The sequence below is a fragment of the Neomonachus schauinslandi genome, chromosome 5 (assembly GCF_002201575.2).
Source record: "Neomonachus schauinslandi chromosome 5, ASM220157v2, whole genome shotgun sequence".
Classification (NCBI taxonomy): Eukaryota; Metazoa; Chordata; class Mammalia; order Carnivora; family Phocidae; genus Neomonachus; species Neomonachus schauinslandi.
In genome coordinates, this window is record NC_058407.1 from 71,892,448 (window position 1) to 71,919,196 (window position 26,749).

At 38.1% G+C, this 26,749-nt stretch overlaps 1 protein-coding gene across 1 annotated transcript in view; it reads left to right on the forward strand.

Annotated features, from left to right (window-relative positions):
* The window catches only part of SLC2A13 (solute carrier family 2 member 13), a 357,230-nt gene that overhangs the window by 63,034 nt on the left and 267,447 nt on the right, over positions 1–26,749 (forward strand). The window contains exon 3 of the mRNA XM_021690384.1: positions 15,161–15,369. Coding sequence (XP_021546059.1) covers positions 15,161–15,369 — 209 coding nt within the window. The remainder of the gene's footprint in view (positions 1–15,160; positions 15,370–26,749) is intronic.

Here is a 26,749-nt window from a genome sequence, read left to right on the forward strand (position 1 = left end):
ATAGTACTGTAAATGGATTTTCTCTTATCATTTTCTTAGTAACATTTTCTTTAGCTTTTTTAAGAATACAGTACATAATACAACTCACATACAAAATATGTGTTAATCGAATGTTACTGGTAAGGCTTCCAGTCAACAGTAATCTATTAGTAGTTAAGTTTTTAAGGGAGTCAGAAGTTATATTTGGATTTTTGACTGCCCAGGATGAGTGCCCCTTACTCCCATGTTGCTCAAAGGTCAACTGTACTGAAAGAAAAATGTCAATCCAGTAGGAGAATATCCTTCAAAAATATAGGTAAAATAAAAACACTTTCAGATAAAGTAAAATTAAGAGAATCTCACCACCAGACCTGCATTGTAAGAAATGCTAAGGGAAATTCTTCTGACTGAGGGAAATGACCCTTGATGAAAGCCCATCTACAGTAAGGAAGAAGAGCACCAGCTATCATAAATAGGAGGCTAAATATAAAGGACTTTATTTTTTTCTTTCAATTTTTTCAAAAGACATATGACTTTACATTTAAATGTAATGTACTTAGCTATAAAATATATGACAACAGTAAAAACGTTAGAGGAAGTAAAATGGAGATTATCTATGTTTCTCAAGAGTTACAGTTTTATCTCTAAGTAGTAAAGATACATATTTTTATCCCGAGAACAACCACTAGAGTATATTATAAAAAGATATAGCTAAGAAGCCATTATAAGAATTAAAATGGGGGTGCCTGGGTGGCTCAGTTGGTTAAGCGACTGCCTTTGGCTCGGGTCGTGATCCTGGAGTCCCAGGATCGAGTCCCGCATCGGGCTCCCTGCTCGGCAGGGAGTCTGCTTCTCTCTCTGAACCTCCCTCCTCTCATGCTCTCTATCTCATTCTCTCTCTCAAATAAAAAAAAAAAAAAAAAAAAAGAATTAAAATGGAGGGGCATCTGGCATTATAAGAATTGAAACGGGGCTCAGTCAGTTGAGCATCCGACTCCTGGTTTCGACTCAGGTCATGATCTTGGGATCATAGGATCAAGCCCCATGTTGGGCTCCTCACTTAGTGGGAGTCTGCTTCGTTCCCTCTTTCTCTCCCTTTCCCCCTCTTATCTCCCCCTCTCTCTCTCTCTCAAATAAATCTTAAAAAAAAAAAAATTAAAATGGAGGGATGCTTGGGTGGCTCAGTCACTTATGTGTCTGCCTCTTCATTTTGTCTCAGGTCATGATCTCAGGGTCGTAAGATCAAGCCCTGTGTCCAGCTCCATGCCTGGCGTGGAGCCTGCTTAAGATTCTCTCTCTCCCTCACCCTGTCCCTCTGCCTCTCTTCCACTCCCAGCTCACACTCTCTCTTTAAAAAAAAAAAAAAAAATGGATATTTAAAATATTTGGATAAACTGAACAAAGGCGAGAAAGGAAGAACACAAGAATAAAGAACAGATGGAACAAATGGAAGGCAAGTAACAAGTAACAAATGGTAGACTTAAAACCCAATTACTGCAATAATTATAAAATGTAAAAAATGTTCATTGTGCACAAAAACATGACACAAGTCTATATTGTCTAAAAGTGACACAATTTAAGTATGATGCCACAGATAGGTTAAAAGTAAAAGAGTGGGCAGAGATATACTATACAAACACCAGGTATAAGAGAGTTGGTGTGGCTTTGTTAATAATCACACAAAGTGGCGGCTGGCCGGTTAGCTCAGTTGGTTAGAGCGTGGTGCTAATAATCAGACAAAGTAAGACTTTAAGACAAGTAGTATTTCCAGAGATAAAAAGGGACATTTCATAATGATAATAGAGCCAACTAGTCAGAAATATAATAAGTAATAAAGACTAGAAGTCAATGTAATAGAAAGATAAGCAGTAGAAAAAATGTTGATTCTTTGTAAAGATTAATAAAATTGATAAGCTGATATGACTGATTAAACTGATAAAGAAAAAAGCTAAAGCACAAGTTATCAGTATCAGGAGTAAAGGAGTGCATCATTACTCTGGACATTATTAGGATAATGAGGGAATACTTTGAATGACTTTGTGCCAATAAATTCAACAACTTAGGTGAAATGGGCATATTGCTTGAAGATCAGGACCCTGCTGAAAACTGACACAAGGTAAAATGGAAAATCTGAATATCCCTGTATTTATTAAATAAATTGAATCATTATTAGTAGCCTACCTGCAAAGCAAAATCCAGGCCCAGATGGTTTCAGTGGTGAATTCTGTAAAATATTTAGGGAAGAAGTAGCTCCAAGCTTAAACAAAAGCTTTAAGAAAATAAAGATGGAAGGAATACTTCCCAGCTTGGATTCTGAGGACAGCATAACTTTAATATGGCCTAAGCTATTACAAGAACAAAAAACTCTAGATACTGATTGAAAATATCCTTACAAAATAGTAGCAAATCAAACTAATTTCTGGAATGTTGGAAATGTTCTGATTTTTTATTGGGATGGTGGTTATAAGGGCATATATATTTTTCAAAACTGTTAGAATGGTATACCTTGGATCTCTTCATTTTATTATATGGAAATTGTACCTAAAAATTGTTGACCTGCACCTTCTGTTAGTTCCCTCCATTATATCCCTTTTCTGCATTGGCCAGTGACTAATTTAATGTTGCTTCTGCCATGACACTTTTTCTAACAGCCTCTGTTGAAATAACTTTTGTCCTTGTTCCTACACTCAAAACCTCAGTCATAGCAATTAAATATAATCCTGTTTTGTTTGATGATTACTAGTGTATAAGCTCCTTGAAGTAAAGGATGTCTGCTAATCATTATATCTCCCAAATCCCTAGCCCAGAGCTTTGGATATGGAAGATTTTCAGAGTGACCAAAAAAAAAAAAAAAAAAAAAAGATATGTGTGGGTGTGGTTGTGTATGCATTATTTCTAACGTTAGAACTATGCATTTTGTGTAAGTTAATTGTATTTTGCCATGTAGTTTAAAACTACTTAATATCTGTGCAAAACACATTCATTTGTTTAATATCACATCTTATTCTGTCAAAGTAAGTATATTTTGCTGCTTCTAATATAATCACAACACTCTAAATAAACTTGACCAAACTACCTACCCAATATACCAATATCAAATCACTTTGAGGCATTTCCCCTACCTACACAGAGTTAATATTTTCTTTTTTTTTTTTTAAGATTTTATTTATTTATTTGAGAGAGAGAATGAGATAGAGAGCATGAGAGGGGGGAGGGTCAGAGAGAGAAGCAGACTCCCTGCTGATCAGGGAGCCCGACGTGGGACTCGATCCCGGGACTCCAGGATCATGACCTGAGCCGAAGGCAGTCGCTTAACCAACTGAGCCACCCAGGCGCCCGAGTTAATATTTTCTTATGTTTACATATTTGGCAAGATTTTCTGTTAATAGTTTACACAGACTCATTCACCAGGTAACACAAAAGTTGCTCATTTGCTGATCATGTATCACCTGCTTTTTACTTCAAAGATTCCAACTAGGACATACTGATTTTTTTTTCTTATAATGTACTTTCAGCCTTGGTCTCATGTTTACTCTCTAGCCACCATCAGATTATCAGATATGTCAGTCATCAATTTTGATGTTCTATGTGGTCTTTGAAGGCAGAAGGAAATTAATTTACCGGCCTGGGATCGCTATTATTTTAATTTCTTATCTGTTAAAATGGAGTTGTGAATCCTGCACTAAAATTGAAAAATATATTAACAGGTGAGTTGTAGTTATAGCAGGTGGCTAAATTCATTGTTACCCTTTTGCATCTAAAACTTGCATTAAGTGGAAACATACTACATAAGTTATAATTTTTTTAAGACTTTATTTGTCAGAGAGAAAGAGTGCATGCATACAAGCAGGGGGAGTGGCAGGCAGAGGGAGAAGCAGACTCCCCACTGAGTAGGGAGCCTGATGCGGGTCTCAATCCTAGGACCCTGGGATCATGACCTGAGCTGAAGGCAGACGCTTAACCGACTGAACCATCCAGGCCTCCCCATAAATTATAATTTCTGTCTGGTGATTATTATGTAAATGTCTTGTGACTGATATATGATGGTGAGCGTTTCTTTTGTAAATCCAGTAATAGAGATCTTTTAGTAAATGCATAACTCATATGATTATTAAGTATATGAGAAGTAAATGAAAAAAACTCAAAATCCATAGGAACATTGAACAGTGAAGTCAGGTAGCTCAAGATGTAGGGCTGAAGGAACAGTGTTCTTGAATGTGGTCTGAAAGGGTTGGATTATGCCTTTTTAAGGGGAAAACATTTCATTACCCTAAACAAGGTAAATGATATATATTGGAAAGTTCCAGCTTGGAGGATGTTTCTGGATTTACACAGCACTACACTATCTCTGCTTTAAGTGCTTCATGATGCTTAATGATTGGCATAGAGTTTGGCACTTAATGTACATTAAGGTGATGTTTGTTGGGTAAACATCTTAGAATAACAGCTCAGATAGATCATAGGAATTCAGCCTTACCTTTCCAAGCAATACAGTAAATCTTCATTAGGTAACACTTTCGAAGAATTTACTAATTCTAACTGCTGACCCTTTTTATTTTCAGTGAGCTGTTTCAGCAAAAAATGGTTTAGAGTTTATTTCATAGTTCTATGTAAAAGGATGCCAGTTGGAAACTGTAGAGTTTTAATGAATAAGGCTTAGTATCTTAATATTTATGATATTCCTCTTTTATGTGCTATTCAGAAAGGGCTAACATGAACATGATTTCTAAATCAATAGGAAATATAAATGGAAGGCAAGCTACAAGACAGGATGGAAATAAAACTATCAGAATTATAAATACAGTTTTTTAACGGTTTTTTTTTTTTTTTCAGTGTATTCTAAGACAATATTGGATATTAGAGAATATTGCTAATATTCAAACTTCAGAGATTGTCACTGAACCAATCTGAGTGTTTTAAAAAATAGCAAGATTCTCTGTGACTAGAATATAAGGTGGAGATTTGGTTGAAAAATACATTTAGCTATGTGAGGTTGGGAGACCAATAAGGAAGTGATTATTGAATTGCACCTTAATGCTCTCATGGCCTATTGGGATAATTGGCTAACTGAGTGCAGTGTCCAAAAAAACCTTTACACACTTATCAGAGTGGAGTGTCTTCCCTTAGTAGAACTTAAGAGCTGTAAAAACAATTGCATACAATTTGCTTTAAATATATTGTAATACAGCTCTCTTAGCTATGATAGTTTTTCTAGAATAGCTTGATTTATAATTAAAACCATAAATCATACAGCTCTTATACTGTAAGGTATTGGGAACTTAAGGAAAAAGGAGAAAAATAAACAGCATGTAGATGCAAGATATAATTCCTCACTCTTGCACAATTCCTTTTGGAAGGGGAGAAGCTTGGAGAGGCCTTTAGGAGGCAGAGATTGAAAAAAACAATGCAGTGGAAAGCAATGTTAGATCTCTCATGTCCCTCATATAAAATATTTTAAAAGGATCAAATCAAATTTTTTTTTTTTTTTTTTTTGCACCCAGTCATCTTTTAAACTATCTCCGGCCATGTTACCTATATTTTCCCTACATGAAAAATGTATGTGTATGTTGAAAATGAAATTCAAATTCAGTTTGGCACCGTGTTCAAGCAGTACAAGTTTGCCCATACAAATGAGATATTTTCTTTTAATTCATAGTTGATTATTTTCATAGTTGAATATATTCCATTTGCCACCAGCAGGTCTGTGTTTTCCCTTCCCATGGGTGCCTTTGTGTCAGGTACTGTGCTCTGTATGACTGGGGGTGACTGTTCCCAGGTAGCCCCTTTGCCATGTTATTCTGCAGTGCTTTAATACATTTAACAGAGGTGAGTGAATAATAAAACTTAAAGTGATCCTCGAAAGTCTTTAAACATGAGGTTAAGGTAAATTATCTCACAGTTCTGTGGGAGAATTTCTGCAAAATTAAGTTAACTAATCACTAAACATTTATTATAGCTTGTCTTACAATAAACATTATTGGAAGCCAGATTGCCTAGATTTTATTTTATTTTTCAATTTTTTAAAAGATCTTATTTTAGAGAAAGAGAGCAGGGTGGGGAGGGGCAAAGGGAGAGGGAGAGAGAATCTCAAGCAGACTCCCTGCTGAGCATGGAGCCTGACACAGGGCTTGACCCCAGGACCCTGAGATCATGACCTGAGCTGAAATCAAGAGCCAGATGCTTAACTGACTGAGCCACCCAGGTGCCCCAAGAGTACCTAGATTTTAATCCTAGTTCCACTGCATACTAGTTCTTCATCTAATTTATACCTGGTTTCTTTGTCTTTAAAATAATGATACCCACTTCATAGGGTTGTTGTGAAGACAAATTAACGTTTCTTAAGCCCTTTGAACACTGTTTGGCATACAGTAACTAGTGCTGTGTATTAGCTATTACTATTGCCACTATTAAGTGATTACATGTCTAAGCTCCATTCAAGTAGATTTTTTAAAAATGTATTTGGAACATAATCATCACCCTGTGGAACTACTAGAGAATAAGTAATGTGTTCATCATGTTATCAGTAGACCATGTTATCAGATAACCATTTTCTTATCAGAGAAGTAGGGCAATTATGAACTACACAGTTCTGTATCTCACATGGCCATCTTTTAGAGGATACTTTCTTCAGGGTTGTAGGTGAGAGCAGTATGATTCCTTTAAAACAAGAATGGTGGCAAATATGGATTCCAGGCAGGACCTATTTGGTTTTATGTGGGGTACCACCAGGGGAAGGGCTGTCACCTGGGAATGCTGGATCTTTGATTCACAGAGCTTTGGTTCTCGGCACTGGGAAGAAGGCTTAACCTGAGGTAAAATAGCTGGGCTTGTCTCCTTCGGTGGTAGCTGTCCCAGCCACACCGTTTGAAAGCATTGCTCACCATTTGAGGGCCTATCCTTAGTTTTCTGGTAGGCAGGTGCTGATATAGCTAGTTGGACCAGAAAATAGCTCATTTGTTCACTTCACTTGAGAAAGTTTAAAAAGATATCTCTGTGAGTGATCAGGATGCCACAGAAGAGTCTAAAGAATTTTAGAATTCCTGAAAGCTTGGCATTTTTGCTCCAGTCAACCTACTTTCCCTTTCTGTCAGCTTGGTGTGCCTCCAGAAGATGAATAGCCTTTGCCTTATAGTATGGACCTTGGGCGATTACTGTTCACTTTCACCCCCTGGGTTTTTAAAAACACTTAGATCAGTGGTTCTTAGCCCTAACTGCACATTAGCACCACCTGGGGAGCTTTTAATAGAATTTCCTGGGCCTGGAGCCCAGACCAATTAATCAAAATCCTGGGTGGGTAGGGCCTGGACACTGGTATGTTTTAAAAGTCTCCCTCCCCTCTCTTCCTAATGTGAAGCCAGGGTTTAGAACCCATGATTTAACGTACAATAATGAGATCTCCCATATCAGTAGGTAACACTTCTTTGTGGGATTGACTGCCCTGGTTTGTCAATAGACTGTTTGTCTTATTAGTATATTTTTTGTCATTCGTGTGGTTCCTGATTTCCTTGGATTTCAAGGACTCAGGGTGAGCCCCAAATACATACTGCCTTAACTAAGCCTATAGAGTTCTTGCTCTTTTAGTCTCATGATACAATTTTCATCAGTAACACAGCAAAGCAATCTCTTTATTTTTTTCCTGTTCTCCAATCTGTACATCATCAGAGCAACAGTTTTTCTTCAAGAAAGAAATTGGTTAGTTCTACCTACTGACTTTTGGGTGGATGATACAGCCACTATAGATAAGTTGCATTAAATTGATAGGTGAGGGAGTCAGGGAGGTAAAAACAGTTTTTACTGGGTGCCTTCTCTATTCTAGGTACCAACTGTATGGTTTCACTTAATTCTCTCAGCAGTCCTATGAAATAGATGCTGTCACCTGTGTGTTAAAATATTAAATAACTAGACAAGGGTTTTGTGGTTAGTATGCCCAGGGCTGAATAGAGAACCCAGGTCTGTTCCTGTGCTCTTCCCATCATAAACCACAGCTACCCCCTCATCTTATGTATTTGGTCTCTACAGAGCCTTGGAAATTTATTATTATCAAAATACTTTTATCATTGTTTGGGAAGAAAACATTTCCTCCACCCTTCAGAGTTCCTCTGCCTGGTCAGAGAATTAAATTGACATGAGGTCACTTAATAGACAAAAGTTTAATGACCTGTATACTTCCTGTATAAATGGGAGAGAACCACATAAAACTGAATAACTCCCCAAAATGGCCAAAGCCATCACCATCTTCATCTATAGACAAAAGAAGATGTTGGGGGTGGGGAGTCAGTTAAGACAGGTTACCAGGAAAAGCACAGTAAACAAGGGTAAGGTTGTGATACAGATTTAAGTTTTACCTTCTTTGATAAGATTTCTGAAGACTGAGTCATCTCTCTCTTCCTGGTAGAAGGAGATACCCTTATAAATGGAGGTTTCCCTTGTAAGTGTAAATGCTTCTTACAAAAGGGTAACTTCTATTTGGTTTTCAGAGCTTTTGCTGTGTTTGCAGTTTCTTAAAGATAATCAGCCTAAAATAATCATTATGCCAAAGAGACTCATTTTGGGGCAGCAAATTCTGTACATCATGAAAGGTAATCAAAATGTAGTAAAATAAGCTTTGTTTTGCTTCTAGAAGAGAAGCATTAGGACGTAAATGTATAAAACATGTTTTATTTTGCCTGGTCTCTGGAACCAGGCTTCAATATCCTTAAAGGTTAGCAGCTGGGTGCCACCCGCCTTAGTGTTAGGGCATTGAATTGTATATTTCAGACGTAGACTCTTGGATTTTAAAGGACTGGAAAGCTGAAGTAGCCTGTCTTCTATAGCTTGCTTTAGAAACACGCTAATATGTATGTTTGCAATTTTCTTTTTGTGTTTCCCTTTTCTTCCCTTCTCCTTTTCTTTTAGTTTTAAGAAATACCGTGTCCTAAGATTAAATAGTGAGTAATAAAGTGCACAGTATTATGTGGGCATCTTTTGGCCTGGAAATGTTTCAGTTTCTATATTCATTTCAAGGGCTGCTTTGAAGTACCCTGTGCAGCCCTTTAGTCTTAATTCATCACTAAGGGGGTTTGGAGAACAAAAGGAAAGATCATGAAAAATATAGAGAAATGACACATAGGCTTCCATTTTTAGGATTTTAGAAATTTATTTCCTAATCCAGTATATTTGGTATTTGTCTTTTATCGCTTTTCTTTTACATAATTGGCAGTAATTGGCAATACAATTGTGTATAACCTTTTCTTCAAGAGAACACAAGTCAATAAAAATGTCATTCATTTACAGCAATAAAACATACATTAAAGTAACACATTTGGTTGTACAAGTTAGCATCTTAAGAGGAAGCTGCCACAAGCATGCATTTGTGTGAGCCAATCTCAGCTCTCATCTGGTTTTCAGATGAGACATCTTCTTCAGAAAAAGTCTGATTATATCCGGAATAACAAACAGTTTAATTGGAAGGAATTACCTTGCAACTAAGTTTGCAGAGCTAAATGATCCAGAAGAATTGCTACATGAACCAGTGCTATACAAATGTGAAGTATACTTATTTTCTATCTAGCTAATACAGGAAGTTTAGATGTATAGCTGCTTTTGTATGTTTCTTAAAATATTTACTAAGTGCCTACTGTGTGCAAGGTATTTTATTAAGTGCTTTGTCAAATACAAAGTTAAATACACAATCAAGTGGGACAGGTATATAATACAAGGTATAGTGACGTAAGTGGAGGTTAAACACTGTTCTGTAGGTTAGCAGAGGAAGGAATGATTAAGTATTGGTATAATTATCACAGCCTATGGATTAAAGTATAAAACGCTTTTAATAAGATTTTATTCAATACTGTAAGCCAAATGATTCAGTCATAAAAACTTTGTTTACTTTTAAAAATCTTAATTTTTCTGTTTCCATGTGTATTTTTAGCAGCTGTTTGGAGTGAGAGATACTCTTTTTTTTGTTTGTTTTGTTTTGGTTCAAGTTTTTATTTAAAGTCCAGTTAACATGTAGTGAAATATTAATTTCAGGAGTAGAATTTAGTGATTACGTACAACACCCACTGCTCATCATAACAGGCACTCTCCTAAATACCCATCACCCATTTAGACCATTCCTCCCCGCCTCCCCCACCACTTCCCTCCCTTCCAGCAACCCTCAGTTTGTTCTCTATAGTTTTTTGTGTTTTTTTTGTTCAATTTATTTTATTTTATTATGTTATGTTAATCACCATACATTACATCATTAGTTTTTGATGTAGTGTTCCATGATTCATTGTTTGCGTATAACACCCAGTGCTCCATTCAGTACGTGCCCTCTTTAATACCCATCACTAGGCTAATCCATCCCCACACCCCCCTCCCCTCTAGAACCCTCAGTTTGTTTCTCAGAGTCCATAGTCTCTCATGGTTCGTCTCCCGCTCAGATTCCCCCCCTTCATTTTTCCCTCCTGCTATCTTCTTCTTCTTCTTTTTTTTTTTTTTTAACATATAATGTATAATCTGTTTCAGAGGTACAGGTCTGTGATTCAACAGTCTTGCACAATTCACAGCACTCACCATAGCACATACCCTCCCCAATATCTATCACCCAGCCACTCCATCCCTCCCACCCCCCCACCACTCCAGCAACCCTCAGTGTGTTTCCTGAAATTAAGAATTCCTCCTATCAGTGAGATCATATGATACATGTCTTTCTCTGATTGACTTATTTTGCTCAACATAATACCCTCCAGTTCCATCCACGCCATTGCAAATGGCAAGATTTCATTCCTTTTGATGGCTGCATAATATTCCATTGTATATATATACCATATCTTCTTTATCCATTCATCTGTCATTAGACATCTTGGCTCTTTCCATAGTTTGGCTATTGTGGACATTGCTGCTATAAACATCGGGGTGCACGTACCCCTTTGGATCCCTACATTTGTATCTTTGGGGTAAATACCCAGTAGTGCAATTTCTGGGTCATAGGGTAGCTCAATTTTCAACTTTTTGAGGAACCTCCATACTGTTTTCCAGAGTGGCTGCACCAGCTTGCGTTCCCACCAATGGTGTAGGAGGGTTCCCCTTTCTCTGCATCCCCACCAACATCTATCATTTCCTGACTTGTTAATTTTAGCCATTCTGACTGGTGTGAGGTGGTATCTCATTGAGGCTTTGATTTGTCTTTCCTTGATGCCAAGCAATGTTGAACACTTTTTCATGTGTCTGTTGGCCATTTGGATGTCTTCTTTGCAGAAATGTCTGTTCATGTCTTCTGCCCATTTCTTGATTGGTTCATTTGTTCTTTGGGTGTTGAGTTTGATCAGTTCTTTATAGATTTTGGATACTAGCCCTTTATCTGATATGTCATTCGCAAGTATCTTCTCCCATTCTGTCGGTCGTCTTTTGGTTTTGTTGACTGTTTCCTTTGCTGTGCAAAAGCTTTTTATCTTGATGAAGTCCCAATAGTTCATCTTTGCCCTTGCTTCCCTTGCCTTTGGCGATGTTTCTAGGAAGAAGTTGCTGAGGCTGAGGTCGAAGAGGTTGCTGCCTGTGTTCTCCTTTAGGATTTTGATGGACTCCTGTCTCACATTGAGGTCTTTCAGCCATTTGGAGTCTATTTTTGTGTGTGGTGTAAGGAAATGGTCCAGTTTCATTCTTCTGCATGTGGCTGTCCAATTTTCCCAACACCATTTGTTGAAGAGACTGTCTTTTTTCCATTGGACATTCTTTCCTGCTTTGTTGAAGATTAGTTGACCCTAGAGTTGAGGGTCCATTTCTGGGCTCTCTGTTCTGTTCCATTGATTGATGTGTCTGTTTTTATGCCAGGACCATACTGTCTTGATGATGACAGCTTTGTAATAGAGCTTGAAGTCCAGAATTGCGATGCCACCAGCTTTGCTTTTCTTTTTCAACATTCCTCTGGCTATTTGGGGTCTTTTCTGGTTCCATACAAATTTTAGGATTATTTGTTCCATTTCTTTGAAAAAAGTGGATGGTATTTTGATGGGGATTGCATTAAATGTGTAGATTGCTCTAGGTAGTATTGACATCTTCACAATATTTGTTCTTCCAATCCATGAGCATGGAACGTTTTTCCATTTCTTTGTGTCTTCCTCAATTTCTTTCATGAGTATTTTATAGTTTTCTGAGTACAGATTCTTTGCCTCTTTGGCTAGATTTATTCCTAGGTATCTTATGGATTTGGGTGCAATTGTAAATAGGATTGACTCCTTAATTTCTCTTTCTTCTGTCTTGTTGTTGGTATATAGGAATGCCACTGACTTCTGTGCATTGATTTTATATCCTGCCACTTTACTGAATTCCTGTATGAGTTCTAGCAGTTTTGGGGTGGAGTCTTTTGGGTTTTCCACATAAGGTATCATATCTTCTGCGAAGAGTGAGAGTTTGACTTCTTCTTTGCCGATTTGGATGCCTTTTTTTTCTTTTTGTTGTCTGATTGCTGAGGCTAGGACTTCTGGTACTATGTTGAATAGCAGTGGTGATAGTGGACATCCCTGCCGTGTTCCTGACCTTGGGGGGAAAGCTCCCAGTTTTTCCCCACTGAGAATGATATTCACTGTAGGTTTTTCATAGATGGCTTTTATGATATTGAGGTATGTACTCTCTATCCGTATACTCTGAAGAGTTTGATCAAGAAAGGATGCTATACTTTGTCAAATGCTTTTTCTGCATCTCTTGAGAGGATTATGTGGTTCTTGTTCTTTCTTTTATTAATGTATCACATTGATTGATTTGTGGATGTTGAACCAACCAAGCCCAGGGATAAATCCCACTTGGTCGTGATGAATAATCCTTTTAATGTACTGTGGGATCCTGTTGGCTAGTATTTTGGTGAGAATTTTTGCATGCATGTTCATCAAGGATATTGGTCTGTAATTCTCCTTTTTGATGGGGTCTTTGTCTGGTTTTGGGATCAGGATAATGGTGGCCTCATAAAACGAGTTTGGAAGTTTTCCTTCCATTTCTATTTTTTGGAACAGTTTCAGAAGAATAGGTCTTAATTCTTCTTGAAATGTTTGGTAGAATTCCCCTGGGAAGCCATCTGGCCCTGGGCTTTTGTTTATTGGGAGATTTTTGATGACTGCTTGAATTTCCTTAGTGGTTATAGGTCTGTTCAGGTTTTCTATTTCTTCCTGGTTCAGTTTTGGTAGTTGATACATCTCTAGGAATGCATCCATTTCTTCCAGATTATCTAATTTGCTGGCATATAGTTGCTCATAATATGTTCTTATAATTGTATTTCTTTGGTGTTGGTGTGATCTCTCCTCTTTTGTGCATGATTTTATTTATTTGGGTAATTTCTCTTTTTGATAAGTCTGGCCAGGGGTTTCTCTACAGTTAAGACTTTGTTTTTATGGTTTGCCTCTTTCTTTTTTTATACCTATGTTCATTTGTTTCCTTTCTTAAATTCCACATATGAGTGAAATCATGTAGTATTTGTCTTTCTCTGACTTATTTCACTTAGCATAATACACTCTCGCTCCATCCATGTCTTTGCAAATGGCAAGATTTCATTATTTTTTGTGGCTGAGTAACATTCCATTGTATATATTTTCCACATCTTCTTTATCCATTTATCAGTCAGTGGGACATGTTGGCCCTTCTGTAATTTGGCTACTGTTGATAGTGCTGCTGCAAACATCTGGGTGCACTTGTTCCTTCAAATCAGTATTTTTTTAATCCTTGGGTAAATACCTGGTAGTGCATTTGCTGGGTCGTAGGGTAGTAGTTCTATTTTCAACTTTTTGAAGCACCTCCATACTGTTTTCCAGAGTGGCTACACCAGTTTGCATTCTCACCAACAGTGTAAGAGGGTTCCCCTTTCTCCACATCCTTGCCAACACCTCTCGTTTCCTGTGTTAATTTTAGCTATCCTGACAGGGTATCTCATTGTAGTTTTGATTTGTAGTTCCCTGATGATGAGTGATGTTGAGCATCTTTCCATATATCTGTTAGCCATCTGTATGTCTTTTTTGGAAAAATGTCTATTTATGTCCTCTGCCCATTTCTTAACTGGATTATTTAGTTTTTAGGTGTTAAGTTTGGTCAGTTCTTTATACATTTTGGATACTGATAAACCTTTATCAGATAAGTCGTTTGTAAATATCTTGGAGTGAGAGGTAGTTTTAACACCCATGTGACAATTGTATTTTTTTTTCTTGCTGTTCTTGGAATTAAAATGAATTTTGTTTGAAAAGTAATGGACTTATTTCACACATTTTATATCTGGAGGCTTCAAGGCTGCTTACTCTACTTTGGGTTTAACATAGTTTAAATGTTGGAATAGCTTTGAAAAGTGTATTGAGTCAAGTGAGTTCTAATTGATTTATGAATATCAGTGAGTATGGTTGTTATGTAATCAGAGTTGGCTTTCTTAGCTCTACCATCATAAATCTGCCATGGAATATACCCAGGGAATTTGGATCAACAGAAAATGTACAAGTGTCCTAGATCCATAGAAGTTCCCATTTGAAAGCGACCTCGCAGTTTATCTAATCAAACCCCTCAATTCAAAAAGATGGAGGCCTAACATCAAAGAGATGTTAGGAGATCGTTCCAGTGGTCAGAATAATTTTGGAGAGATCTTTGATATTGATGTACTCATATTACTATTTTTGTTATTTCTCTGATGGATTTAAAGTGATATGCTTATTTACTACACTTCTGTCATTTTAATAATGATTATTTGCTTCTGACTATCCTTTTCTGCTCTGGGCTTCTCCTTAGTTAATGAGGATGAATATGATGCTTGATGGCAAAATGAAATCATTACTGATCATTCATGGAGCAAAACAATAAATAGTTTGGGACATTTATCTTAATGAAAAATATATCTTTTAAAACAGATTATCAGAGTTTTGTCTTAGCCTCATTTTCTATTATAAGATACAGAATTATATGTATATTAGGAAGGGATGGTGATTATGATGTTTTTGCATGATATGTGTGGTTAGAATGTATATACATAATTATTATGACTTTTGCTCCTTTTTACTGTAATTTATGTGATCAGATTTTTCTCATTTTTCAGTTTCTCACTACAGCATAAAAATATTCTTTTTTCTGGACACACACATGGAAAATCATTCTAATTTAACATGAGATACTATTCCCAGTGTGGTGAACACAAACCTTTTATTCATACTAATAAGTCCAAATTTTACAATAATATGTGGATTTCTTATTACAGGTACATGTTGGGACTTGCAGCAATTCCAGCAGTTATACAGTTTTTTGGCTTTCTCTTTTTACCTGAAAGCCCTCGATGGCTGATTCAGAAAGGACAGACTCAGAAGGCCCGTAGAATTTTATCTCAGATGCGTGGTAACCAGACCATTGATGAGGAATATGATAGCATCAAAAACAACATTGAAGAAGAGGAAAAAGAGGTTGGCTCAGGTATGTGGATTTTGTACTTACATTAATTTTAAAACCACATAGTGGTTTTATTTAGAAACTATATTCTTCTGCTATTATTTAATATCTCTAAATGATGTAGTGATTTTATGTATATAACCAAATCAAAATATATTTTAATTCAGTTTTAAAAGTAGTATGTTATAAAAGAAAGAAAACCCATCCCCATTATATCACTATCGTCATATAATTACTATTTTTATTTTTGTAGAGCCTCTTTTATTTCAAAATTGGATATACTTGACATGGTTGTCATCATTTTGTGTGTGGGCGATAATTTTTGAGTATATGTATATTTTATATATAAATATACATAAAGATAAATATGCATATTGACCTTCCATATTAACGAAAAAGTCGTAGTGTGAACTATTTAAAATAAATCACTTTAGTAAAAGGAAATACCTTGTTTACATGTGTTACATTAATTTCCAGTCAGGTTTTATAAAGAATAAGAATATCTTGTCATGATCCCAGCATCCTGGGATCGAGTCCCGCATCGGGCTCCCTGCTCCTTGGGAGCCTGCTTCTCCCTCTGCCTCTCTCTCTCTCATGAATAAATAAATAAAATCTTAAAAAAAAAAAAAAAAAAAAAAAATAAGAATATCTTCAGATCCTATTTTGGAATCATTTTGTGTTTCCCTGTTTTCATTAAAATGTTTAATTGTCTAATCAAAATTTCACCCTGTCAGAAAACCAAAAAAAAAAAAAAGTTTCTAGTCCATTTATGTTGGTGAATTTCTTTTTGGAGAAGAAATCATGTAGCGTTTTATAAAATCTCAGGCAGGATCTCTAATCTTGACAGTCTGTTTTGGGTAAGTGATTTGCAGGATGTACGTGATGTGAGGTAGACATTTTATAATACATTTCTCAACAATAACTATTACCCTGCTAGATTCACAATTCCCAAAATTGTCTCATTTTCTCCCAACTTTCCTTTTGCCCCTACATTAATTGGAAACCCAAGTGGAAATGGTGACTTGTGTTAGTCAAATTATTTTTCACACTTACGAAAAGGCAAACACCCACACTCATATATTGATGTATGTCACACAGGTCTTGGAAGGTGTTTTCACTCACCTTCCCCTGCTGTTATTTTTGGTGGAGCTGAATGTTGTGCTTTCCTGAAACAATAGAATAAAGACTGTGCAGAAGCTGGTGACCATTGTTAGCCACACCCGATTACTCTCGATTATATATATGCAATACAGTAGTGCAGTGTTGTTATTCTCTTGCTCAGGTTAGAGCCCCAGTGAACTGAGCCAAATCTAGGTCAAGGTCATTTTTAACAAACAGGTTGGTGAGCATATACCCCATGTGCCTGGCACTGTCAGCATTTCCAGAGTAAGATGTTAGTGCGAGTATTAAAGAGAATTTTGCTTTTAACAAAATAATTCACTTTTACTGAGTTGAGCATTGTGTTAATTTAAAAATACTATTTTAAATGTTCATTTAAATTACAAATACCTTAATTTATGCTCCTGTCTGAATTTCTCTCGGCTGTGGCTTGCATGAAATATGAGCTTGTTTTTGTAGTAATCAGTATGCTTGAAGCTCTTGTACTAATAATGTGTGAGTGGAAAAACTTTTCAGGTTATTAGGTTATATTAAATACTATTTAGAACATGAGCTTTTGTTATGTAAAGGGTAGGACAACAACTTAATAAAAAAAAGCCTTCCTGTGTAGGGGTAGGGATACCACTGATTTGACTATAGAGCGTTGACCATGTAGCTTCATTTGGACTACTTAAAAATTTCTCTGACTGGTATAGCCACAGAGCCATTGACAGTGCGCACTATTTGAGTTTCATGATGACTTGGAATGGTTTTTTAAGAAACTTGAGGTACTTAAGATTGTAATTACCCGCATCTGCTTTAGTTTTTATGAGAAGTCTTTTGGAGTTAAAATAGGGCACTTTTTCTTGGGTAAAAATAAAATATTGCTTTATATACACATTTGGCACAGGTTTAAAAAAAAAATACTGTGTTACCAATTGAATCCTAATAACATTTAGGATTTACCCATGCTCGGGTAAATATCTTAAACTTTGCAACTAATAGGATTTACAATTTACCTTTTTCTCGATTTGTATTGAGTACTATCATCTTGCTTAGTTTTAAAATTAATCTCATGTTCTTTTTTAAAAGTACAGAATTAATAGCATTATGGCATGAATTCACAAGGCAGATTTGCCAGTGTTACATAGCAGGTAATTTGGGGGCCTCACTTTTATGATTGAGAAATTTGATGAGGCTAAAACCTGTTCTGCACATGTGTGAATTTTATTTCAGCATTGTCACGTCCAGGAATGAGACTCTGTGTCAAGTTAGTTGGAAAATAGAGACCAGTGCTAGGGCTTGTCTAACACACTGACACGGCAAATATACAGGAAGAAACAGCTGATTTCAAAATAATAAAAATGTCCTGGCCCAGAGAAGACAAGTCAGCCATCGTGTTGCAGGGTTAGAGAGTAGCGTGGGTTCACCTGTGCATGGATCCTGACAAGGTAAATTTTGAGTCCCAACTTTAAGCCTGGGAACTCGGGGCAACAAAGTGCAGCAGTCTGGAGGGAGGAACTTTGGCCTAGCCACCGCAAAACACTCCAGATATTTCAGGAGGTTAGAAAGAAGTTGTGCGTGACCCCTGTTTCTTCTAGGGAGAAATGTTTTATCATCAGACATGGTGGCTTAGTTACCTGCTACCTCCCTGTGAACTCAATAAATAGATCTGATTCCACATCAGTCCCCATGTCCTTCTCTGGGAGTTTCCAGTGGATTTGTAACTTGTGACTGTTCACGGTACTTGCATATGTGACCCTTCTCTTTTCCTAGGATTTTTTTTATCTTGGTTCCTGGAGTTTAAATTTGATTTCTTTGAGGAAAATAGGCATAGCTACCCAACTATGTATTAAATTGTTTTTTGGATGTGTGAGAGATCGGTGCCTATGGGATTGACTTCTCCTGGCTTCAGACACACTTTGTGACTTTCTGTAGTCAATCTAGTGGCTCTCTGGCCGTGGCTGCAGTGGAGGTGAAGCTCATAGTCCACGCTGTGGAACAGCATTGGATTTTAATGGTGTTCCGTCTTGTCTGCACATGGCACAGAGATCAGCCTTCTTAGCATGTGATATCTCCACTATAGTGGGCAAAAAAAAAAAAAAAAAAAGAAAAAGGGCAATTGATGGGAAAAGAAGCAAACAATTGGTTTTCATGCATATTCAACACTGTTTATACATCCTGCAGGACTAATAAAGGGAGCTTGGTTTGGAAAGCACCCTGGCGTGGAAGACAAGGGAAATGGAAGATGAGTCCTGGCTCCACCCCTAGTTTGGAATCCTAAAAAGATTTTCTAGGAGTTGCCGAACCTCAGTTTCTTTTTAGGTTTGTAAGAAAAGAGAGCCAGATTATAATAGCCCCACAGTCTGATTTTTTAGACTTCAAAAAATCTGTGAGAAATGTCTGCTTTTTAATTTTTAAATACTATGCAGCAGCCTTTCGTTCCAAAATGTTTATTGAGTGACACTCAAGAGAGTTGGGAATGTGGCAATAAATAAGACAAGGTTCTGGTCCATTCTGTTGGGAAGAAGCACACAGATGATAAAGAGTAAATTTCTGGATAACTGCAAATTGTAGTAATGGCTTTAAAGGAAACAAACAGGATGACGACATTTATAGAAGGCTTGCAGGGGGTTGGTTAGGAAAGGCTTCTCTGACGAGTTGAGTGTAAAGGTTAAAAAAGAATCAGCAGAGTAGAGAACTGAAGGGATGAGTGTTCCAAGCAGAGGGAACAGCAAGTACCAAATTATATGTATCACTAAGTGGGCCAGATTAATTTTCTTGTAAATTTTGATAATTGTTATGAAGCGTACATGTGCCAGATTTCTAAGGCATTGCAGTAAGAACTATTCCTCTTTATTTGTGTGGGGTTGCCAAGCCTAAACTTTGAATTAGTAGGGACACAGTTACTACTTTTAGAGTTAAAAACAAATTTGAGTACAAAGTAATACACATCATCACTTCCATCATTTTGTTGCTCATTTTTTACAGATTGTTGCCTTAGTTTATTTCATGCTGTATACATGTGTACTAGTGTCGTGACTTTCATTTATAACAGAGGTAGAAACTGGAGGGAGACCTCAGTAATTACTTAAGGCGGTGATTCTCAAACTTTTCCACTTAGCTTCAACGCTGAGTGGAGTGAGGCCATTGGGGCCTGGATTCCATAGCAAAAGGCAACTGCAGTAAGCCCAACATTTATTTGAATTTTTATGCTTTATCCTAGAAATTAACAAAAGTTGGTGTTTTGTTTCATAATATACCTGTTCACTCTACTTTAGAAGTGTTTTTTCTAGATATCTAGTGTTTATTCATTGACTTTAAAGTGTTCCATCACTCTTGTCGTGTTCGGTTCCTGGGATGTGCACCCCTCAGTTTGACAGACATGAACTTAAAGCATTTGGAGTACCTCTCTGGGGCAAGGCCATGAGGCGGCGTAGGAAAAGTTGGATCTGCCTGTATTGTCAGAAGCAGATGGTCATCTCTTAATTTACCAGGCATATAGAAGAGCAGAGAGTCTTTGTCAGGAGCTTTAGTTTATAACAGTAATTGTCTTACAAGAAAAATAGAATTAGTCAACAAAAGAGACAGGACTCCTCTGAAGGCAATCTTTGGAAAGAATCTAGAGATGAAATTTGTGTATTCGTATGCTTTATACCACCTCGTTTGAAAGCACTCTCTAATGACTTCTTTAGTTTTCTGTTTCTAATTGATACATAGTTGACACACAACATTATGTGAGTTTCAGGTGTGCGACATAATGATTCAGCGTGTGTATAATTGCAAAATGATCACTAGAGTGTAAGTGTCATTAACATGCATCACCACACATAGTTAAAACATTTTTTTTTTTCCCTTGACATCTTCAATTTCTTATCCTGCACCAGAGAGCAAGAAATAGATTCCTGGGATGAGGTAAAGGAAAGCCAGGCCTGCTGCCCACAGGTTAAGCAGAAGCCCCGTAGGCAGGGTTTAGGGAAAGTCTCACACTTCTGCACCAACGCAGCCACTCCCTCGTCTGCTCTGCCCTGGGGTGCTATGGCAGCCTCATTGGGAGGAAAATGTCAACAAGGCTTTCTCTCCCTGGAGAAACGTGCAAATGTTGTAGAACCAGTACAAAAACCCAGAGAAGAAAAAAGCAGTTTTGGGAGAATGGAGTTGTCTGGGCAGCTTCGTTGCAACAGCAGGTGGAGTGAAAGCAGCAAAGCAAGGGAGAAACTGAGGGCACATCTCAGGGCAGTGGAGAGCAGCCTTCTGCAAATCTGTTTGTTTATAGCATAGGGTCAGTCCAGGGAACTTAAAAATGTATATGACCTTTTCTTTTTTTAAAGGGAAATAGCATTTTTGTGCATCCTGTCTTTTAAAAATTATATATAAATCTTTTTTAGAGTTACTATTACCCAGATCACTGAGTCATAGATGCTTCCAAAATAGATTTATTGAGCAGAAGAATATCAGAACGTTGGCCTTGCCCTTGGTCACTCAAATCTTAATCTGCATAAGTGAGAAGTAGCAACCGGAGGCCCTGTCAGATGCTTTAGAAAAATTAGATTCAGGCCCACTGGTTGATGTTATCAGAGAGTGTTCAGGCTACCTACGCACAGTGTATAATCTTGCAAAAACATTCACGCCAACAACATTTGCATTGTTTAATTTTATCAACTAATCAACTCAGTAACTGGGCAGATGTGGCTCTGTGTTTTGCCTTTGTTGGGTAGTTCAGTCTCCAGCCTGAGAAGAAAGAACGTTGTAGGGAGGGGAATTTATTCAGCACCCTCCCGTGAGTTCAGTTTAAAACCTTTTTCGATTTACGTCCAGCTCTTGGGGGGGGGGGGTCACGTCTATTGTGTGCAGGAGGGGACAGCTGCATCTCTCTCTTTTTTCCTGCAGTGATCTTGCCATTAGTTCATCAAGTCTTATCTCCTCATAAGTCATTTCTTTTCCTGTGAATTGATATTGTCTGTGGCCATTTCAACAAATCCTATTCTGCAGAGAGGTCAGAGAGGGTAGATATTTATCATATCCTGATAGAAATCCTTCCAAAAGTTTCTTTAGAAATCTGATTCCGGCATAATAACATTGCAGTAGAATGCTCATTGCAGTTGACATCTGCTGCACTGAGGGGAAGGTAGTCATTTTCCCCAGTATTTCCGGTAGTTTTGCTTATATTTTCTTCACGTGGTGGTATACCCAAAGTAATGCAACTATGTTATTTACTGGGTGAACTTGAAATAGATATTGACGAATTGTTTCTCAGCAGGATGACTCCCAATTTTATGAATATAGGCAAGGAAAACATTTCTGTATCTAATATTCTCAAGGTGTTTGTAAAATTGCTAAAACTGTCCAAATGTGAGGCTATTCTGCGTATCTCCTATGGTAAACAGATTAAAACAAAAGGTCAAGTAAAAAGCCGCTTTAATTCTCTATTCTTGTGTTAACAAGCTGTCAGCTGGACTATTAAAACTATATACAATTCTGCTCAGTTTCTAGTGAAACTTATTTTTGTATGCTGACTTATTTAAAAGAAACTCTATTTAATTCAACATGGCTTTAAATAAAGGTTGCCTTTGATTTTCTAAACCACAGAGGACTTTTAAAATCTTAGGCAGAATTGGAATAGTTCTTAGATTGTACATTAAAATGTCATTGACTCACCTTTTACATGGGATAAAGAATAACACAGAGATTTTTCCACTTAATCTACTTATGGGAGAAGGAAACGTTTTTCAGATAACCTGTAGGCTTTCAAGCCATTTTCCTTGATTTATATTGGAAAATCCAAATTGTCTTATAAGTTGGTAGGTAATACCTGAAGGCTCATCTTTCTGCTTTCTCACTAAAGTGTACTTAAATCCATATTTCATTTAAAAAGAATCCATGCTGAAGGAATTTTGACTGCCTCAGAGTTTTCTTTCTCCCCCAACACATTGTGAAGTTCATCCTGTTTTTTAATGCTCTGTATTTAATATAGTCAAGCATGAGTAAAAGACCCAACTAGGTAGATATTTCAAAAAGAATGTAGTTCCTTAGTTGCTGCTTCAGGGAAATTCATTACCAGCTAAACAGTGAATCCATCATTCAGCACAGGTGGTAGTCTGCTTTGTAAATAAAACCATAGTCTGGATATTTTTTTTTCCCTCAAGATAAGACAAATTGCTGTGCCATTTAATGGTTACCTCGTCTTTGGAGAAGGTGAGAGGAAGATCCTGAAGAAAACCCAGTTTTTCCATCTCAGGGCGGAGGGCATATGAGCACTCTTTAATGTAGGGACTTTTTAGTGGTAACGGGACAATTCCATTGATGGGCTCTAGAATCAGAATACTAATAGCCATGTCATGTGCTATCTAAAGAAACTTGCCTGTTTACACATGTCAGGAGAGATCGTCTAGTATGTTTCTTAAAAACCAAAGGAAGGGGTGCCTGGGTGGTGCAGTGGGTTAAGCATCTGACTCTTGGTTTCAGCTCAGGCCCTGATCTCATTAGACTCCTCGCTCACCAGGAAGTCTGCTTGAGATTCTCTCTTCTCTCTCTGCCCCTCCCCCTGCTGCAGCTCTCTCTCTCTCCCTCTCTCTGTCTCTCAAATAAATAAATCTTAAAAAAAACCAAAAGAACCACTCTTACCTTTTTTTCAAATATTTTAAATTCACTTTATATTTGGGAGATAAAGTGGTCAAATAGCATTATTTTTCTCCTTCCTTTACCACTCTACTGTAGGCACTCTAACTCCTCTGGTCTACCCACCGAGCAGTGTTTTTAATCAGTACCTTACCAAACACCGTAGATGTGCATTTTAGTTAACTTCTCAGCATCTGTGTTGCTTGAAATGTAGTAACCTTCAGTAAGGAGATGTATACTTGGCAAGATAGATTGAGGAGAAAATTGCTAGGTTTCTGAAACTAGAGCAACATAAAAGTGCAGTGTAAGTGTCTCACATTTTCAGTATAGTTTTTTCCTCCCTAAACTTTTTAAGTTATTTCCTTGAAAAAAATAACTCCCATTGCACATCTTTTAGAATAAAATAAAGCTTCAAAATAATTTTTTTTAGAGAACTGAATCTAATAACTGCTCTTGCCCAAAGGGTGGGGGTGGACAGAGACTTTCAAAACCAACTTTCTGTAATAGCAAAGACCTTTGGTAGGGTTGTCCGAACATTAATTATTCATATTTGAATAATACTAGTGCGAAAATACTAGTAACAATTACTCTTTACCGAATGCCTGTTTTTGTAAGTATGCGTGTGTGCACACATATATTCCCTCTCTGTCTCTGTGTCTCTCTGTTAAAACAGCCCTAAAAATTACACATTATGATCCATACTGTGCTGAGAAAATGGAGAGCTGGCAAGGTTGAACAGCTAGGAAATGAGAGAGGCAGGGTCTGAGCCCCACTCCGCGGCCTCTCCTGTCTGTCCTACCTCCAGCCGGCCAAGCTCTTCGATTCGTGCTACCTCCGTGCCCTGTAGTTTAGATGTAGATACTGGGAAAAGACATAGGGTGGCATGGTCCTTGTTCGTAGGGAGCGGACAACCTATCAGATTTCCTTAAGAATGTCCTCCTTTTCTAAAAGGAAAGAACACAGAACAGCTACAAAATAGAAACAAGAAGGTAAACCTTCAGAGTCAACTGACTTATTTATTTTTAAAGATTTTACTTATTTATTTGACAGACAGAGAGGGAGCACAAGCAGGGGGAGTGGCAGGCAAAGGCAGAGGGAGAAGCAGGATCCCCACAGAGCAGGGGGATCCCGATGTGGGACTCGATCCCAGGACCTACGGGGACCATGACCTGAGCTGAAGGCAGTCACTTAACTGAGCCACCCAGGTGCCCGTCAATTGACTAATTTAGTTCAGTTGCTTCCACCTTGAGAAGAGTGTGGTTCACAACCGTTTCTCTTCCCTGCTGTCACTGTCATTGCCTGGGTTAGGTCTGTGGTGTTCATCCCTCTGCCTGGGTAACGGTGCCTTCCGCGCTGCCTTTTGTTCTGGTATCTCCCCTCTCCATCTCCATACCTTATGGCTTCCAAAGTTACCACCCCAACGCACAGGATCAGTCCCTCTCCTTCTCAGAAACAAGTTCCTTTACAATCTCGTTTCAGTTGATCTTTCCAGTTCATTTTGCTAGAGCCAGAACTCCATCATCATTCTGGGGGAGAACAGGGACCATGCCTCCTGCCTCCCCAGGCGGGGAGATGACGTGGGAGGGAGCTGAGGTGGTAGAGTCGGCAGTTCCTGAGCTTGCCTATTTCATCCAACCAGTGAACTCTGCAAAGAAAAATTGTCTCATAAAGAGAATGTATTAAATTTGAGGACTAGTAGCATATTAGGGATTTTCTGTGTGCTAAGAAGGCCTTTTGATACTGTTCTCCATTAGCACATTTAACACGGTTCATTGTTTACTTTTAAGACCTTTTTTTTTTTTTTTTTTTTAAAAAATAAAAAAAAAATTTTTAAATTTTTCTGCCTGCTTCGTCCAGTAGATGCTGGTTATTTTATTGTGTCACACAAGAAGTACAAAGTCTACAAAGTGGGTAAAATGATGTTTCATCTGAAAGAACTAATGACAAGAGAGTTATAGGAATATTCTCATTTTGCTTTTTAACAGAGTAGGTTTGGGGCTTTTCTCTTTTGAGTAGAAAGGAATTAATTTTGATGCTTGGTTCTGGGAGTTGGGGAACTTTTTCTGGAAAGGGCTAGACAGTGTAAGTGCTTGGCTTTGTGGCTTGCAGCTCCTTAGCTCTGCCGTTACTCCGTGAAAGCCAGTGATAGTGTGTGAAGGAGTGAGTGTGGCTTTGTGCCAGTAAAACACAAAAGCTTGTTTTTTCGTCACTGTTAGGTTTTATTATTTACAAAAATAGGAAGCCAACTAAATGTGGCCTGTGGGCTACAGTTCGTTGACCCCTTCTTTAATCATTGTGTCTGTTTTATCAGTTGCTTCAGTTTTTCTCTTAGGACCAATCTGGGATACTGTTTGTTTATTTATTTTTTAAAAATCTGCCTTGAAGCCTCTTCAACATGATTTTCACTAGCGGGTGTGTCCCCTTTGATTTCTGTGCAGAGAGTGCATTATGTAAATGTGTCTGTCGTGTGTGTGTAAGTGTGCACGTGGTGTGTTGTCACAGAAAGAACCTAAGAGGGAGTGTTGCAGAGAATCCTCTGGGTGATTGAAGTGGGAGCTTTTATGAGACCACTGCTTGGAGCATATCGCTTTCTTAAAGGCTGGGCCACAGCATCACGATGTACGGAATCACCTTTGCTCTGATGTGGCAGTAGAAGCCAGGTGTCTCATCTCATACTGTGGCTGGCTGCCCTGTCAAAAACGGTTGCCCCCCCCCCCCCCAAAAAAGTGTGTGTTCACATGTGAACAGAAATTGTTGCTCCCTTTCCTTGGATGACAGTAAAAGCAAGATGCTACCTTTCGTGAAGACAAAATGCACTGAACCAGTAGGGAGATGATTTTATTCAGGTTGTTGCAATAGGTGGAAGGTTCATTAAGGAGAAGCTGCTCAAAGACGAGGGAGCAAACCTGGCATTTTCTAGAGCAGGCAAACAAGAGCCACCCTCCAGCCTTCCTCAGAACTCTTATCTCTGAGAGCGCGGGGCAGCGTGCCTTCCTTCTCTGTGCTCCCAGCACCTGCGCTTGATTCCTTCTCTGTGGCACTCTGCACTTGATTTTCACACTCCTGTCCCACTAATGACACAGTGTTCCTTATCTTTGCATCCCCACCACCAGCTACAGTCCCTGCTTAACATCCACTAGGTACTTAATCAGTGTTTCTCTGGCTGCCTTTCTACTCCTGTGGGAGGATGGATGATGATGTCTGACCTTTGATCCCTGAGATTTGGAGGAGGAAATGGAGTGCCAACAGCACGAGAAGGCTTCCTTGTGTGGGATTCAGTCATCCTGAAGCCGGGGACCCCCCCCCAAGTGGTTGGTGAGGAGGAGATGTAATTCATTACAAAATGATTATTGCTGAATGACCGACTTTCCAAGGGCAGATGGGTATGTTTATAGTCTTTGTGGATTTTATCTAGACTGTTTGGAATTTATTTGTGTGTCAGCAGTTACTATTTTTTCCTGGTCTCTAACGTGTTGGGCCTAATTTAAAAACTTAATTTTGGGGGCGCCTGGGTGGCTCAGTCAGTTAAGCATCCAACTCTCGATTTTGGCTCATGTTATGATCTCAGGGTCCTGGGATCGAGCCCTGCATCAGGCTCCCTGCTCAGCGGGGAGTCTGCTTCTCCCTCTACTCCAACCCCTGCTCGTGCTCTCTCTTTCTCTCTCAAATAAATAATAAAATCTCTAAA